We start from the raw sequence: 19911 nt of genomic DNA on the forward strand, positions 1-19911 counted from the left end.
CTATTTTGCCTTAAGTTTGTTTGGTTGTTCTAACTAACTATATTTCTGTTTTAAACATGCTTATTTGTCTGGATAGCCTCATGATTGTTTTCTATGTACTATTTCTCTTGCCAGCATTCTGGAATTTTGGCCTAGTTGTAAGCTAAAAATTTACAAATCCATAGGCTGAAATAGGACATTCTAAGACCACAATTGCCCAATCTCTTTATTGTTGCCACAGGCAAATAACTTCCATCCATATTAATTTTCCTCCTCACTTCTGATGAAGAGACAGTGAAGGTAAACAGTGCCCACTTATCACCTGATCTTGCTATATTTAGACATTAGCAAAACAGAGTCATGGCTGTGATAGCATGTTACTGGAGCTTCTGATGGTAACTATCTACTTTGTCTATTAAATAAGAAAATCAGTTTTTATAAACGTGGGAAATAGACCAAACAAAAATATATTTTACAGTGGGTGTTTGGAAAACCTTTCAGGAATGCAAATGGTGATAAAACATCCATGGCATGCCATCAGACAGTGTAACTCTAGGCTAGCAGATGGCAAAAAAAGGCATCAAGGACCCAGCACTTTAGAAAATAAAGCCAAGTTGACAAATCTGAAATAGAAAATGTGCACTGGCCCCAATAAGATGGCAAACAGCCCAAGCATATAATATCAGTACTAGTATCGGGTTGTTTCAGAGTGCAAAGGAAAACAGAAAGACATGAAAATAAACACAGAAACAGCAAATGATAAACATATATATTTCCAGATTCTATAAGAAACCTTTCTTTCACTTTATCTGATTATACAGCAAAAGTAGAACGAATTCTTGAGCAAGTAACTGAAGCACTATTTTGGAGTTCTTATGTGGAAAATGGAATATTGTGTTGTTAACACACTAACTAATAATTTCTTTTTTATGCAAGCAGAGAAGCTGAACTAAGATATGCCTAATTTTTTGCCTCCACTACAATGTTTTCTAAATAGGGAGAAAAAAGCCCTAAAATAATAATTAAAACAAACAAACAAACAAAACCAAAAAAACCCACAAAAAATAAAGAGAACAAAATATAAAAGAGACTATGAAATACAGATATGTACATAGGAATACATTAAAAAGTACTTCTACAGCACTCTGGTGATCAGAAATGATGTGGCAATTTAATAAGCAAGTCTTAGATAACCATGAATGAAGATTCTAATTTAATAGTGGAGTTCAGTGACTACATCAGTTGTTCAGCTGAAATAAATTCTTACAATGTTGTGTTGATTACTTACACATTCTGTTGTTGTAAATTATTTTGCTCAGTAGCATGATCAATCACAAAAAAGAGTGACAGCAAGCAAGTCTAACTTAGAAATTGGCCCTATATAGATGGAAAATAATTTTTGGCCCAAATAGGTTCAGAAACTTTAGTCTGACTACTCATAAATGTCTCATTGGGAGACACATAGGCCATGCTTCATCCCTCAAATACATGAAAAATTGTAGTGAAAACACTTGACTTGTGTCATTCATAAAATTGCAAAATTCCATTTCAGGTCATATTTTATGCTACTATAAAACTGCTAAAGGAAATCAACCTTGCAATACTAGAAATAGTCTTATAATCTCTAGCCTAAATTAATTTATGATCTATTTTTACCCATTTGTTCTTCTACTAAACTGTCATTATGTTCTATTCCCTCTTCAGGTCTCACTTTGGAAAGCTGGCAAACTGCATAAGAATCTATGATTTTGGATCTTTTAAGTGAGACAGGTTTTCTTAATCTACTTCTGTAAGTAACATTTTCCATCTCTATGACCACTATTAACAATTGCAAGTTCTTATCAGTCTGTCTTGTCTCAGCAGCTATATTACAGAAACATATTGCTAGGACGCCTCACATTAGATTATGACATTTTTGTTCATAGATGTTTGGGGTTTTTTTTTCCATTTTCCTTTCACATATTCTCTCTTCCTGCAGTCATCCTGTATAGCTAGCTTAAAACTTATCCACAGAAAACCCTCTTAAATTTTGTTTTTATACCATTAAATAAAACTCAGCAATTATGCTCTCTGACACCTGAGATCTATGAATACAATTTACTATCTATTTAAAACGAATTTATTTTGACAAAATACCAGTCAGTCTCAGAATTTGTAGAGTATAGCAAGAATATGAAATTTCAAGAAATCTAGATGTGAGAAGAAGGGGGTCATCATATCCAAAAAGGACAGATAAGTATCAAGAGAATGTATGAGTTATTTTAGTAAAACAGGTGAAAATAATAAAGATATATATAAAAATAGGTACAAACATATAGAAATGCATTTATTTCTACAAATGGTGTTAACAAGTAATGCAGTAAAAAAAAAAAAAAAGCCATAATATTTTACCTTTTTAGTCTGATTGAAGATATTTTGGAAGTTAACATTTTCCACATTTTCAATTTATATCAACTATCATCAACTATCACTTTCTTATATAAAGATTTTTCAAGAGGCTAGCCATGGATTACTAAACACAACTTAGACAGTAACATACAATGATGCACCTCAATTTTCTCAGAAAAGAGAAAATATTCATAAGAAGAGAAGCCTTCAAAAAAAAAAAAACACCTTTTTTCAGTAGGTTCAGTTTGTTGTAAGTACAAATAACTGAAAACTATTTGTTTTTCAGAGGTGATGGGAAGAGAAAACACACAATTTTAATTGATTAGTAATAATGATTAGTTTTGGTTTTCAAGTATCATTGAAAAAGACTAATAACATGTTCTAGTTCAGAAAGAACCACAGAGAAACACAAAGCAAAACCTATTTATAAGTAAATGTGTTTGTGTATATATAATTCCAGATACGAATATATATGTGCACAAACACACAGAGGCCTCATTACATTCATTTGCTTAATTAACTCTAACTTCCAACTAAAAATGTAATTCTAGGGTGGTTTTCATTTATTGTGCAATTCGATAATAAAAGTGACATATAAAACATAGTTTAAAATTATTGAAACAGTGAATTAGATTTTGAATCTTGTATACTGTACTTCCTAGACCAAGAAACTTCGGCATTTGTCTTCCCTAATTACAGAAGATGCAATCTTACAACAGGATGCAGTTCAGTAGTGGTAAATTAACAATATGGACATCAAATTATCATAATCAGCTTCCAGAAAGAAACCTTGGACTTGAGTTATAATACACAAGAGATTATTTAATAGAAACTAGTGTAGCTTAGATTACTCACAATATAAACTTGCATTTTTACTCTCTTACTTAAATCTAAAATAGACCAAGATATGTTATCCATTTCCAGTTTTGGCCTCTACCACATTGAATATTTGCAGCAGGTTTTTTAACAGCTGTATTTTAATAGAAGTATTATTTTTATCTTAGGCATGTCAACAGAAATTACATAACATCTCTTCTCTGCCATATTTCCTGAATAAGTTCCTCATGGTACTGCATAAGTCATATTTCTTAATTCGTTTGGGCATCTAGGGGTTTCCAATAAAAACATTAAATGTTTTCTATCTTGCTTGAATATTTTTCATTCTATTTATTAATTTTCTTAGGTAAATGAAGATCAGGTGGAATGACAATATTTATTTTTAATTCAAATATTGAATAAGTATTATATCTATTAGAATTCACTTTCATGTTATGATGAAGGGAATAAAAAGTGCTTTACACTCTTAATTAGGTATCTAACTTTTACATTATTTTACCTGTAATTTTTAATGAGATTAATACAATAATTCATATATTGAGTAAAATAGGTTTTCTCATATCTATTCAAAGCTTAAAAGCAAAATTCTCTTATAATATTCATACAGAGAGAACATGATAAGACAAAATTTTTAGTGAAGAATTGGAAGGTGATTACAGTCAAGAAATTCAGGGCTTTCCAGATATATAGGTACACAGTGTATCATATGTAGTTGTTAGACAGGAATGGTATAAATGTAATACAAGCAATATTTTCTCAGTAAAGCTCAAAACAATCTATTTTAATTCTTTTTTTTTTGTGATGTTTTTCTGTGCAACATCCAAACACATCATGAATAGAATTTAATGAATAGAATTTCAGTCAACACCATCTTCTACTCTGAGGAAGAACTTGTTCTAAGTCTAATTTTTTTTTCTTTTCTACATACTTCTCCTCCAAAACTCACACACACATGATAATTATCAGGGTCTGTCTCCATATTACTACGTGATGTAGCAATTATAAAAAAGGTATGCAATTATCAAAAAGAACAATCAAAAAAGAATTCTGCTTCTCAGAAACCATCAGAGTAACATATTTAATGAGCAGTAGGAGCGACTGATGTGTTTGTTGGTGGCATGATTAATACAAACCCATGCTCGCAGTTTATGTAAAGAACAGAACATTTAGCAAATGTCCTTTTTTTCCTGAGGGTGCAAGGACTCTGAATCCTATTAAAAAACATTCTACCAGAGAAGAAAATCAGCAATGAAGTTAAAATTATTTCAACCATTAATTGATTAAATTTGGTAGAATAAATGTACTTAATCCTACCTTCAGAGCATATTTATTGAATGGACAATTGCCATTTAGTAATGTGCTCTGGAGAAAAAACACCACATCATGTACTTAATGAATTGCATGCTTGTTCAGCATCTTTAAGAAAAAATTTATGACAATATGTAAGTTTATTAACAACAGAGCACAGTATTCATAGCAAGTGTGTTAATACTGGGTTTTTTCACCCTGTTACCACCTAGTGCCTATCACCATGAGAAAACACATCCTAATTTTATGGCCTATTCAGCAAAGTATAGTCCCCTTGACTGCAAACTGCAGGTACCCTGTAATTCTTCATTTCAAAGCCTGAGTGAGATGCAGAATCTCTTAGGAAATGGGCTTGTATAACTACAGAGTGTCATTTTCAGGAAAGTGATTATTCACACCCCTTTTTACCACCACAAGTTTTAAGTATCATTATATACTGACACTTTCAACTTACTGAAATATAAAAAACCAAAGAATTTCCTATCCAGGCAAACTGAAGACCAAGAAAATCCTTACCATTTTTTAAAGAAAGAAATATATTGAAAATGAATAGATTTCCATATGGCAAATCACACATGGATCAGTGAACTTCTTCATCAGTCCTCATTCAGATTCATCTTTTTCTTTCTAAATGAGTGTCCTGAGACACTAAGAACTGTTTTAGAAAAATATACTATCATGTGCATTCTGTAGCTCACAAAAGTTCAGGAGACTTTTTTTGTTCAATACTACCTTAGAATTAAATGGTAATGTTAATCGTGACAGAATTTTCATCATCAGAAAAACATGTGCCGTGCTCCAAGCAAGAAAATTATTTCAAGAAGTAAACATCTCAAACAACACAACTTAATGAACATTACAATCTACTTTCTTAATATTACATACAATTGATATCAGCCTAAGTGGGAAACATTAAAATGAACAATTCAGATTACAAGAGATGACTGAAAATATTGGATAATTTTTCAAGCAGAATTTTTAATGATATGGTGGAGACCTGTTACTCAATCCCACTTTTGCCTGGTTTAATAATCATATGCTTAATGATCAGGTATAATGTGGCCCTAATAAATTCCTATAGTGATAAAAAGGTGTCAGGTTCTGTTACCAAGCTAGAAACACAGTCATCAGCATCAAACAGGAGGAAACGCTCATCTTGAGTCAGGTATGAATAAACTTCATTCCATGTTTTGTATGTCAGCACACCTGTGTCCATAGATGGGTACCCAAACACAAATATTTGTACTTTGTAATGAGTGATTTACAAGCAGATATACATTAACTTTGCAATCAGCTCACAGCAACATACTTTTAGATAGACATATCTTCAGTAATCTGCAGAGCTAAATAACTATATATCATTCTCTGCTTTAATGGTTATATGTCTCATCACAGAGTTATATAACATTTATTTCCTCTAAGTATTCTTTTTGCCTAAAAACAGAGGTTTTCCAAGCTCCAACATTTAACTCATTGTGGTTATCAATAGTTTAGTAAAATCCGTATATTTTAAGGTACTCTGTATTTAATCCATTCATCCTTACCGTCACAAGTTGGGAGGGGGTGACTCCACCAGTGATTTTTTTCACATAGCAAAGGTTCCTCATGACTCAGCCTATAACCTGGATCACAACTAAATGAGACAGTGGAACCTATAGAGAAGTCATGTCCATAACGACGTCCATGCACTGGTATGCCAGGATCCAAGCAAGAGTAAGTGTTAACAGTTACACCTAGATTAAAAAAAAAAAAAAAGGAAAAAAAAAAAGAAAACACAAAAAAAAAGGTAAATAAACAACTGATAGATTTTTTTTAAAATTCATTTAAGTAATTGATTGTGCTGTGAGTGGGGGTGAAGGCATCATTATCATGCATTTACAGTGAATTATCTTTGCACTGTTTCTCTCTGTTACCATTATAAGATTCTATGGATAATGACTTGCATCCTGCCACTGCTGCAGAGAAAAATATAGGATATTTAGTTTTATTCTATCTCAGTAACATTAAATGATTTTGTACCTCATGCTGATGTTGAAAAGCTTTGATGATCACTCAAAATCCTGATTTCCAGCCTTTATTTTTTCTGGATCAAAATTTGTTAGCATAGCTAAAGTGATTTTCATTTCTTTTGATATTGATCCTTGGAATATTTACATAGATAAATTATTTACATAAATAACTCTCATACCTAGTGCTATTTGATATATGAGACATTAAGAAGACAAAGAATAGCAGAAAATAAAGAGAAGTTGACTTGAGAAAGGAAATTTCAATGTGTGCTAAAATATTAAACCTTTTAGATTATTTCCCAGTGAGAAGTTCATACAAAGAAATTCATTATAAAATAATCATGAGAAAAAAAAAAACCTCTAGGAATAATAGTGAAGTACAAAAATTATAAGTATTCAGTGTTAAATTTTTTATGGGTTTTATTCTTTTCATTCCTACAGAGAAGTCATAAAATATCCTTTCTTACAAAGAAATTCAGTGTGAAAAGAAATAATTAGCATAAAAGATAAGAACATATAAAAGACCTCAGCTTTCACTACAATATATGAAGGGAAAAATGATGAGGAGGGGACCATTAGTCATTATTATTCCCAAAAGGGGAATCAGAATTGGGTTGTACTGGATAATAGAAGATGAGATATCAGTAAGAATTAAGAAAAAATAAAATTAATATTAGATGTCTATGTATAAACAGGGGCTATCACACAGAAAAGCAACCACTGAAAATTGTTTATTTTGTGTACAAATGGTAAGTGCATATTTTCAATGTTCTCTGATATCATAACTTTAAATTTTAGTCTCCACTAGTGTATAACGTTAAAAAAACTGAAAATTATTTGGTGGTAGTTCCAACAAGTTGTATGAAACAGAAATGGACAGATAACAATGTGCTTATGACCTTTACTAAGCAAATCAGATAGTGATTACAGTAGAAATATTGTTTCTCTTAAAAATCTTAATTATTTCAACAAAAGTTATATTTAGAAATGAAAAAAGTAAATTGAATTAGGATATATAAACTTAAATGAATTTTAAGAATTCATAAAGTATGAAATCTTACATATACTTTCTTCAGTTTTGCTTATACTATTGTAATAAGGGCAAAAGAATACTTCTATATCAGAAAAAATCACATAGGTAGGTTTTTACAACCCTTAAAATCCATAAGCAAGCAATTGCATAGCTTGGTTTTCAGCTCATTAGTGTAAAGTGCATTTCGCCTTACCTTCAGTTAGAGCTGCAGATACATCAATCAGAACAGCAATTCAATTATTTGCTTAGATTTCCATAATCTTCATAATCTCATGCAGTTTTACACATACAAAAATGTATTGTATAAAATATAAAAATATCAAGCCTTAAAACAGCATGCAGAAGAAAGGCATTTGCTTCCCATTCTCATCTTTTCATTCTTAAAGCACAGAGTAGTACATCAATGACACTAAATTTTAAGTAAAATTAGTGGTCATCACTTTTGCAGTTTAACATCACTAAATCTTTCTCAGATTGAGAAATAACAGGAAATTACCAAAGATGACATCTGTAAATCTTTATATATTTATGATGAGAATAAGCATTGAGATGGAGGTGAAATCAAATAATACAGTACAGAATTACTTACTTTCATAGTGAATCTTGAATCCATTGTTAGAACGACTGTTATCAGTTGTAAAGAGAAGATAAATAAAATTGCTACTGCTAAACAGAAATTGGGGGACCTGGGTACCATTGTAAGATCCCAGAAGTGGAGATAATAAGTTTGGTCCATCATGAACTTCCAAAACATCATAATTGAGTTCGGTCTGAAATCTGAAATCGAGGAAACATCCAGAGGCACAAATTTAAAGAGACAGTTACAACAAATTCAGTAACACCATATTTTAAAACTATGCTCCTTCCCTGATAATATTTTTTCTCCACATATCGATTTTACAATATCAATGCAATAATATTAATTATCCTATATAATTAATATAATAATAAAATTTCAGGTTAGTGGCTTAGCAAGATAAGAAATAAGTTTAAACTCCTTGAGCTGGTTTGTATTGCAGGAAAAAAAATCCAGAAACACAGTTTGTTAATAAAGATTAATATTATTTACATATGTTATTTTAAAACACAAAATTATGGGGTCTTTTTGAATAATTAAGTAAATTATATGGAGGATATGTCGATCTATTCTTTTAGTTTATCTCTTCTATTTTGCACAAATATCATCAAGGTACTTTATGTTATCAAAGAATCATACTCTTGAATTTCTACTCTTAAAATCCTCTATAAGTAGCGATAGAATTATTTGAGTCTGCACTGAGATTCCAGTGGTTTTATGCCAGCTGAGATTCAGTCCAAAGTGGTGACAGAAGTTATGGGGAAATAAAAAAACAAACCTACAACTAAAAATCCCATTTAGAAAGTAACAGAAAACAAGACCAGTGTGTAAAGACAGCATGTGTGCTGTCCTTGTCAAGGAAAAGCTGTGTGACAGTGCTGCTAGATATCTCCTTGCTTGTCTTGTTTTAGAAGCTATCAGCAATCTCAAACTCCTGTTTGGTATTTTGGCAGTGGTTTCTCTCTTTCTTTCTATGACAGACCTTAGATCAATCATACTGTTCTATAAGGGACTCTGGTGGATTATTGAAAAATCCTTACAGAATTAAAAAGCAACGATTAACAGCAGGATCTTACAAGCACCCTTCAGATATTCTTAATTCTCTCTCTGATTTACTTAGAAGCCTAATTGGGCTTTGTGAAATTCATTCAAAGAACTGCATGACTAATGCCAATGCACTGAGGAAGTCAATATTTCAGTATTTATGTCCCAAGAGTCTGAGCCTTAAAATGTAAAGGAGTCTGGCAAAAGACGAGAAGACAAATTAAACCTCCAAAACATGTGTTTTCTTCTATCAGTGTTCCACTCACACAAAATAACATTTAAAAGAGCACAGAAATAAAGTAATAGGGAGTTACAGAAGTGGGACAATCCTAGAAGGAGGACAACTGAATATTTCGTGTTTTGATAGTTCCCACGTGAACTCAAAGTGATATATTGCTAAAAACCAATAATTTGTTTTTTCTAATATTTTTTCCCAGTAATCCATACAAAATAGAAGAAATCTTGGAAACAGATCATTTAGTCTTGTTCTGCTTTCTTAGCCCCTTTATCAAAAACATACTTGAGACTGAAGGTATAAAAAGGCATGGACCTTACAAATGTAATGCAGCCATCAGGCTAGTCAAGTCATACTGAAATTAAGTTGAATCTCCAAAGACATAAAAGAAATCCTCTTGTAAATACTTTGTGTTCAAAGACTACATACACCACCACAAACAGTAGAAAAATACAGTGATGAAAAAAATGAATAATCACCTGACAAAAAAAATTAAGAACCATTTTTAAGTGAGATGAACTGAAAGAAATTTGAAGGGGAAATTATATACAATGCCTTTGCTTGGTCGTTTGGCTCAAAATCTGATGAATTTAAATTTAATTTGTAAGTCTGATGCTTATATAATTTTTTCCTCTTGATGCTCAACTTATCTGATATATTTACATGTTGCCTGTTTTTTTCTCTGGTGTGAGAAAACAGTAGGGGTTTATAGAAACAGAATAAGTTTCATGTAAGACCGCTCCAATGTCCTTTCCTAATTAACTGATCACTATTCTTAAGTTAACCTGGACGTCATCATTGCTATGTCAGGTGTATTTTTATGGAGGACTCAGAAGCAGACAGGAGTGAAAGAAGCTCTAACACGGGAGGTGACACGCGATTTTTAGAAGAGGTCTTATTTGAATAAATAAAGCTGCCTTAATATTTATAACATGCATCTGTTTCTAAGAGCCCCTCTACCAACTCAATGGGATGTCAGGATATCCTGCTGCACAGTGTATACTCATCAGACAAACATGACTAGTACTCCAATCAGTAGTTTGCTATCAGCATCCCTTGCATTTAAATACTCATAATTAGGCTACATGATAAACACTTCATTACAATGAAGAATGGCACTGCCATTTATCACTTCTGTCATTTCAATTGAGCCTAAAAAGATACTGATTTATAACAAAATACCAGATTACCTATCTCATTTATGCCTGTAGAATGGGAATAAATTTTTAAAGTATACATGCACAATCATAAAACAAAATATGAAAAAAATATTTTTGCATACTGAAAGCACAAAAATTAATAGCTATTTTTATTCACTGTGTCTGTAGATCTCTTTCTTTTCCTATATGTCTCTGGCTCCTTGGCACAGGAACACTGTGGCATACAGTCATGGAATGCAGTACCTTGCACCTATCCACTGTCATAAGAGAAGGTATTGGAAGATAGGAAGATATGCGATTAAAAGGAAATAAACTACTCTACAAGTGGGAAACTGATGCAACGTTAAGCTGTCATTCTGCAGAAAATGTGTATTAGTACAAATTGTTCCCTTCCTCTTAGAAAATCCAAAAAAGTATGTAAAGATTCTAGACGTGTACCATAAATATTTTTCCCTGACTGAGAAATTAAAAATCTTTCAAATAACTACTCATATCGTGGAAGTTTTGATACTTGTAATGATCAAAACAAGAAAAAGTATGTGTGTTTTTTTGGGACAAAAGTGAAAGGTAAAGAACTAGGCAAAATATGAGGGTTTGTGGTTTTTTTAATCACATAGGTAAGCCATTTGGCTGTAGTATTACAAGTGTATATTTCAACAAAATTATCCTTTTGTCTTAAGAAAATGTAGTGAAAGATAAGCAAGCAGAAGGAGCAGAACAAGGATAGCCAAGACTAGAATGAGCTTTTAAAAAGCTAATTTATAAATGACTCAGAATGTAAATTTAAACTGTGTGAAAAATGTCTAAGTAAAAGCATAACAGTAGCTTACAAAATCTTTTCTTTCAGTACACTATAGAGATCTGTTTCATTATTTGATTTATGAAATAATTTCTTATTTACATCCAAACATGTAACTATATATCTAAATGCATCTGTGTACACATACATAGATGTATTTTTACATGCACTTCTGCACAGAGATACATCTATTTGTGAGTGGAGCCTCTCTGCGTTGCTACATCTGAGCAATAAGCATATCAGCCCAACTTATGGCAAGTGTCAAGAGTGTCAAAAATGGGCAGCAATGGAAGTATCTTAAAGAGGATAGAAGCGCTCTATCTGATCTGAAGAGACCACATCTTGTTCTTATTGCTCTTACAAGAGGAGTAGAGTTTGTGCAATTTTATGACAAAGCATTAATGCATTACAAACAAAAAGGGTACACAAGAAGATGTCGCATTTAGTAAAACGCATGTCCAAAGAAAGAAAATGCAGCTAGCTCAGCATTTTGCAAATATAAAGGCAAGTGCTTTTCACTTTGAAATGACAGTTCACATCAAATCTGTTGTTTAAATGAATTGCGGAATTAAAAATAAACTATTTAAAATTATAACTTTTTCAAAAATTTACGTTAATGAAAGTTTTTTTTTAGTTTTCATTTTGATTTACAAGACAAGAAAGAATAAATTTCTCTTAATTTTGAATTAATACGAGTTTTGATTACTTTTTGCAAGAGGGAGTTATTCACCTTTTTAGGTATTCTAATTGGCAAAAACTTTGGTAAGTCTTTATTTTAAGTGATAAATAGTAATAGTGATTTTTGAAGACTAGCTTTCATTTGATGTTAAGGATAGGAAATACCTTTGAAATGTCTTTTACTTGCCCTTTGATTGTATATAATGTTCCACGATCACTTTATTATAGTGCAAGCAATATACTAGAAAAAAGTTTTAAACAATCTTAATCACAACGAAAAATTTTTCTAAGAGAATATGGAGTTCATATCCTGCTAAAAACAACTTCTGAATTGTATCAAAATAAAGAAATATCTTCTCTTTTAATCAAGTGAGCCCAGGAGTAGTCAAAATATGCTGCATAAAGACCAACTGAAAAGTACTTGCATGATATTTGTGCACTATAACTTTGATCATCAAAAACACTTTTTTCCTGGATTTTCATATAATTTTATTAAAATTTACAATTAAAAATAATCTAAAACATCCTTGAAAATATGTAGAAAAGCATTCTTTGATTGCATTTTTTGTTTTGCTTTCTAATAAAGAGCCTAAATTAAATCTCATAAGAAATGTAAGGTGCTCAGCACATTTCAATCCTTAGAATCAGGAATGGACCTTAGTAAGACACAGTAATGTAGGAAAAGTGGAATGCTGCAGTAATTTGGGAAAAGTGGAATTCCATTCTGAAAGTACACAGTCCTTTTACAAAAACAGATCAGCTGATTTGATAGTTAAATATAGATAAAAATATGAATGCATTCAATTCAGTTTTCACAGTTGATTCAGATTTTTAGAGTTGAAGATTTCATGGTTTTGAGAGAAACAAAGAACTTTGTAATTATCATAGCAATATGGTTACAAGCAAATCAAAAAAAGTTAATCTTTAAAAATAGACAAAGTTTTTAACTGGGCCAGACAGGCTTAAATATGTGCAAGAGGGTTGAAATTTCAAAAGCTTTTCAGCACATCAAGTAGAAATTTCACTGAAGATAAAATTTATGCTCTGAAGGAGTTTTGGAAAGTCCTACCTGATAATACAATTGCTTGATTTTAGTGATAGTGAAAATAATGTTATGACAAAGCTAATAACTCCTGTTTCTGGGTAAAAACCAGAAAACATTAAATAAGAAAAACATTAGCAAAGACCTTTCAAATGTAATTTTGATAGAGTGTCCTGGTTCAGCTTCTATCACCCATTCACAATTCAAGGAATCTTTATAATACCCTGGCCAGCCTGGAGAGAGAATTACTCCACTGGGAGATGAAAAATGCCCACCACATGGAGCTAAAAATGAAACAAAGAGAAAGGTAAACAACACAGATTTATTATATGTAGTTCACAATTATAATTTTCAATCACAATTGTCACTTTCCATTATTTTACCATGAAAAACGCCCACTAAATGGAGCTAAAAATGAAACAAAGAGAAAGGTAAATAACATAGACTTCTTATATGCAATTCATAATTGCAATTTTCAATATAGGACAACTATAATAAACAAATTTTAAAAATTCAGTTGCAAGAAGACGCAAAAAAGGTTTCAAAGCTAATATATTCTATGGTGTTCAGAATTACATGGAGATTAACTGAAATAAGACCTTAAAAACTTAAAATAAACTGTTCCATAATTCTGACAACAGGGGTTTTTTTTCTACTGTATCCTTACAGTACAATCTATTTTCCTGCAATAAAGGACATAAACCAAAGCATAATTTCTACAATATGTCATTATTTTCACTTTTAATTTTGAGCAGAGAGATTTGAAAAACTTGAAAAAGTTTTAGTTGAGTATAAAGCTAGAAAGCAGTGAAGTGTTATTTAACTTTGACATAAATCTACTGTCACAGCACATGCATTTTGCTTGTCACGGCAGTTCTTATTCCTCATTCATGAAAAAGACCTACTTACCATTCTTCCAAGATTAGTTGATGTTTATTAAGCACTTGGAAAATATAGATCAATATATATAAATAAATAAATATTCTGCAAGCAGAATTACTAGAAATAACATGTAATTTTTCTCTTAGAACAAGTGAGTAATTTTAAGTATTTCAGTGGTTTAATGGCACATTAATTACAGTAAGAATCTCTACAACTGTAAGATTTACAAGGATGAAGAGCATTTCTGAAAACAATTCTTAAATCAATACCAACCCCCCATGCCATGGGCAGGGACACCTTCCACTAGACCAGGATCAGAATATTCTGAGTTGGAAGGGACCCACAAGGATCAATGAGTCCAACTCTTAAGTGAATGGCCCCTACAGAGATTGGACCCATGACCTTAGCATTATTAGCATCAAGTTCCAACCAATTGAGTTAACAAATAGCTGAAGAAAATCTGGCACAGAATGAGGGAATTTTCCATTAGTTCTTCAGTGTTAAGACAGTCATAAGGCAGAATAGACATTCTCAGAAGTAACAATTAGGTTTGAGTGAAGCTGATTTTGGCTATGGAGAGTCCATCCCAAAGATGATATAATCTCACAGGCTAGTAGAGTAAGAACTGTAAAACCAATACCACTGAAGGACAGATCTTTTAGGTTTTAGTCTTACAAAGCTCTGTGTGGGTTTTTAATTTCATGCTTGAATGCAAACCCGTTTCATCTGATGGATCTACATGCCTATGAAAGTCAAGTGCGTGTGTCATCCCACTTTTGTGAGATCAGCATCACCTCTGTGTTATGGATAGGTGAGGGAAAGACAGTAGGAATACTTGTCATGCTTTTATTTATTTATTTTCAGTAGTAGATTGATATTCCCTAGAGAAATTAATTCACAGAATTATCTTGAGTTATCTAAGAAATGCAGTAATTGAATCACTAGAAGTATTACCACTTTTACAAGCGGTAAAAAATCATAATATTTTTCTAGCAATTTAAAATATCTAGATATCTAGAGAAAAAAAGTCAACTTCAGTGTGTATATGTATATATATATATACATATGAACTTTATCATACATAATGATCTGGTAGGCCACATGGTAACTTACAAACACTAGGAAGACATTATTCCTTCATTTAAAAGGATGCTAAGGAGTGATGTCCCTCAGGGCTCTATCTTGGGACTGGTACTCTTTAATATCTTTGTCAATGACATAGACATGAGATCAAGTGCACCCTCAGCAAGTCTGCAGATGACATGAAGCAGAGTGGTGCACTGAAGGCAGGCTGAGAGATCTGGGGTTGTTTAGCTTGGAGAAAGCAAGGCTTTGGGGAGACCTCACTGCAGCCTTCTAGTACCTTAAGGAGCCTTGTAAAAAGAAGGAAGAGGGACTTTTTATACAATTAGAGATAGGACAATTGGCAATGATTTTAAAATGAAAGGAGGAAGGCTTAGATTAGATCTTAGGACTAAATTCTTTACTCAGAGGAGTAAAGAAAGCACTGGAACAGGTTACCCAGAGAAGTTGTGGATACTCCATCCCTGGAATTGTTCAAGGCCAGATTGAATGGACACCTGAGCAGCATGATCTAGTGAATGGCACCCCTGCCCACTGCAGGGGCATTGGAACTAAATAATCTTTAAGGTCCCTTCCAACACTAACCATTCTGTGATTCTATGCTTAAATACTTTGTTGGTTCTCATAAATATTGGAGTAAATACATTAGACTATAGAACTGCGAAGGCATGACCAGTTTATTGTTATCATGGGCTTATTGTTACTCTTTGCTTAATTGATAATCAAGAATTTGATCCAGACCAAATTAGATTTGGTGAGCTCCTCAGGATCTTAAACCTCAGGGACTAAACCATTTTCTAAAGGAAAATCTTACAGGTTTGTTTTGTTTGTTGGTTGGTTGGTTGGGTTTTTGTTTGTTTTTTGATGTATTTCCTTATTTTTAGTTTTATGACACTTTTCTGAAAAAAGTTCTCCAAATGACTTTGGATTTCACCAAGCCTCAAAGTTCATACATAGTTGACATAATCAAGCTGAAATTTTCCCCCAATTTCATTTTGTGAAGGGAAAGATGAGCTTGCTTTGTTTCTTTGCCAGACTCACTCACTAGAAACATACACATATTTATTTACATCATAGACATGTAGGCCAAGATTTTCATTTTGCTAAGGTTTTCTTTTATTGTTCAACAAAGTATCCTAGAAAAGAACTAATAAACTGCTTTAATCCTTTAATTTTTAAATATGGGAAAAAACTTTGGCCTCTTATCAAAAGACTTCAATATTTACTTCCAAAGCAAATGAGATATGTCAGGAAACCTTTTGAAAATGATGGATTGAAAACAATCCTACAGAGAAGGACTTGTGGATATTGGTAGATGACATGAGCCAACAGTGTGCACTTGCAGGTCAGAAAGCCAAATGTGTCCTGGACTGTGCCAAAAGAAGCATGGTCAGCAATAGGCGATTTTTCCTTTCTGCTCTGTCCTTGTGAGAGCCCCCCATACTGGTACTGGCATAGTACATGCCATTTTCTATATTATTCTGTACTTTTCCACTAGAAAAATAGATTAATTTTGCTCTCTTTGACACAACTTCAAATTGAAGATCATGAATTATTATGCATTTGTCTGATTTTCATTTTTTCTCAGGAGATTACCAAGCTGCTATATTAAACTGATGAACTGTTAAAAATAGGTATTTTTTGTTTTTAAGGACATAATAGACCATGTTTCCCATACTGTGTAGGGAAAAAAAAAGGGTTTCTAAAAGTTATGTAGATTTCAGAATTCAATCTATTACAAACATTTCTAAATATGCAGATTTAGACTTCTTGTTTTCATCACTGATGTTTTTGAAATGGGCTTTCTCACCTTTTGTGTTAAAGTCTCTTTTTCATACTACCTCTGGTAAACAGTATCAGCCAAGCAATAAAGTATTTAAATTTCTATTCACCTCAACAACCAGAAGTTTAACTCTCCAGCATTCATATTCATAATGTATAGGGAGTCTATAAACTACAAAGTATATCAACAAGAATAGGAACACCAGATGGCCTTATTCTGAGCCAGTATACTACCATAGTTCAAATACATTATTGCTACACTTGTACAAAGTTCCATATTCTCACCACATTTTCATGACACTGTTAAAGATTATATTTAGAATACAGAAAACCCCTCTATTACAAAAATACTACTATGAATAGTACATTAAAAATAATTCACATTATAAGATTGCCTAAATTTGGGATAATTTCTCTTTCTAATTGGGGTCTCACAATAATGAAGTGTTTTGCTGCTGTTTTGGGTCTGCATCTTTCTTACCCACCCCTGATTATGGTTCTTCCTGATGCTTGCAGTGCAAGATTCCATAGATTTTTTTCATTTGACTTTCACCATCACAACCTGATTTCCTAGACCCAGGAGTCCTTGCCTTCAGAATAGCTGGGCTATTTGGCTGATCTTAAAGAGCCTTGTTTCTCAGAAAATAAAACTCTCATCTTGACAAAGGATTGTTTCCCTGACCTTTTTTACATTGATTTTCATCCCCTATTCTTTTCTCTAGCTATATTTGATGGTTGCCTGACAGATTCATTCTCAATGTCTGTGTGTTCAAAACAAAACACCAGAAATATAACTTAACTAGAGGTTGTCATCAACCAGAATCTATTTGTCAAACACAGGGATATGCCAAATACTGAAAGTTAATCTTAGTCTGATCTAAGAATTCTTACAAAGTCATTTGTATTTATTTCTTTGTATGGTAAGGTACAGGGGTGAGACAGGAAATTTCTGTATATAAGTATGAAAAAAGCTTTGAGGATGACAGGCTAATCACTGAAGGTGTTATAGATTCATAGTTTTAGTCATGTTTTTTTCAAGAGCTTATCACCAATGCTACAGAACCACAGGATATTAAGCATTACAGGAGTTATGCAGGAAGACCAAGGTTAGAGCTTCAGCACAGGTACAACAGCACAATATTAGAATAGATTATGGGAATATCCTCCATATAACCCTCACAGGAAGGATGAAAGGCACAAGGACAGGAATCCCAAATTCAAAATCATCAGAGAGCAGCAAAAGCAGGACCACTCCACTAGAGAAGAGAAGTCAGGAGCCAAGGAAGATCACGTGTGCACACATACACAAGCATACACTGAGTTAGAGCCTTCACAGACAGATCCAGCTCTTCCTGAGCAAGGTGAACAAGTCTGGACTGGTTACAGAAAAAGGGTCTGGTAACAACCAAGTGACCACTAGATGATGCAATTTGATGGGTAAGGTCTGAGGTCAAACCAGGAAGCCACATGGGCACATTGAGATAGCCAAGAACAGCAGCACTGCTGGGATCACAGCCCCAGGCTCAGCAGAAATAGGATCCTGGGCCATGGGCAGGGCTGGGAGGAAGTCCCAGCAGAGGCTGGTCAGGACTGCCCTGAAAAATGAGTGTGCTGACCCTGTCCATCTGCACCATGTTTACTATCAAATAGCTCTCTGGTATAAATTGTAATTGCTGACATTTCTGCAGTGGAAGGAAAAGTGCACAGTGGTGACATTCAGCGTCTCCTAGTCAGAATGTGGAGGTTATGCCTTTGACTCGATATATACGACAATGAAATTACGAGGTGGGTGTACAGCTTATATGAAATAACCGTGTAGTACAGGCAAATGTGCACACAATCACTAAAAATTCTGAACACCCAACAGACCAAATTGCATTATTAGTTTGAAAATATTTTCATTTGTCTTCCAATTTTATCTGAAATTTTAAAAGTATATCTAATTCTAAAGATGACAAAAACATCTAATACAAATATACCCTTGTCTGAAACTTTAGGATTCCAATATATGTTCCATTCAGAGTCTCCAGCCACCTATGGATCAGATTATCTTCTGCACGGACTGACACTAAAAAAATATTCCCAGTAATTTAAGTTTTTAATGTAACATTAAAAATGCAACTTTATATTTTATTAGCAGTGTTGCACAGCTCCATGAAGCCTATATGAAAGCAGAGGCATTATAGCCTATACTAATCTTGTCTAGTGAAACTGACCCACCTTATATTATGAAACAATAATAATTTATCTCAGAAACTAAACTGAATGTGAAGGATATTATAAGCAGTCACATTAATGTATTGAAATTATGCAATTTTTTTCAGGAAGGCAGTTACATAGTGAAAACAAAAATTAAGTTTTCGTTTAAAATAAAAACTCACAAACCATAAATCAGAGATTATATTGTTATTGATTAAATATAATCATTATAAGCAACTGAATTAATTTTTCCCCTTTAGGAGAAGAGATCTTCAGCTATAGACAATGAAGTAAAAATTATAGTTTGGTATCTATTAGTGTAAACAAGTCCAAGGAAATATGCAAAACACTATGGTTTATACGTTGTGATGTATGAAGTATATAATTTCTATAAAAAAGGAAAATCAGTTGCTAAGGGAATCTTTCCCAGCCTAGGAGTCACTGTTGATAGAAGAAACACAAGCACTGCAACAGAGGACTAAAACACCTCAAGAAGTTTTAAATAGCACGGCCAAAGACCCAAAAGAAATCAGCATCTTCATTCTAATCTAATATTATATCAACAAATGTCACTGAGCACTCAAATGATTTTAAATTGTTCATCTGTTTGAATCAGGAAGTCAATAGCTGTATATTGAAGAAAACCTATATGAAACCGGGTGAAAAAAAATTTAAAAAAATCAAAGCAACAAACCCCTACAAAACCCCCAGACTTCTGCTCAAGAACATTGATTGACAAGTTAGCAAGAGATTTAAATATCACAGCTGAAGAAAAGGAGCCTTCAATATACTAAAATAAAGTTTGGGAAAAACAGAAGGATTTTCTTATTTTCTTCTCCTCTGATATTTCTTTCTCCCAAGTATTAACTAGGCCAG

General features: G+C 32.7%; 1 protein-coding gene across 6 annotated transcripts in view; it reads right to left on the reverse strand.

The window, feature by feature from the left end:
- Nucleotides 1–19911, reverse strand: part of CSMD3 (CUB and Sushi multiple domains 3) — a 621549-nt gene that overhangs the window by 234106 nt on the left and 367532 nt on the right. For all 6 annotated transcript variants that reach the window (XM_027684441.1, XM_027684440.1, XM_027684437.1 and 3 more), the window contains 3 exons: nucleotides 13235–13373; nucleotides 8144–8331; nucleotides 6057–6245 (listed from right to left, as the gene is read on the reverse strand). In XM_027684441.1, the coding sequence (XP_027540242.1) occupies nucleotides 6057–6245; nucleotides 8144–8331; nucleotides 13235–13373 (516 nt within the window). The remainder of the gene's footprint in view (nucleotides 1–6056; nucleotides 6246–8143; nucleotides 8332–13234; nucleotides 13374–19911) is intronic.

This window comes from Neopelma chrysocephalum, unplaced genomic scaffold (assembly GCF_003984885.1).
Source record: "Neopelma chrysocephalum unplaced genomic scaffold, ASM398488v2 Primary Assembly neopelma1_66, whole genome shotgun sequence".
Classification (NCBI taxonomy): Eukaryota; Metazoa; Chordata; class Aves; order Passeriformes; family Pipridae; genus Neopelma; species Neopelma chrysocephalum.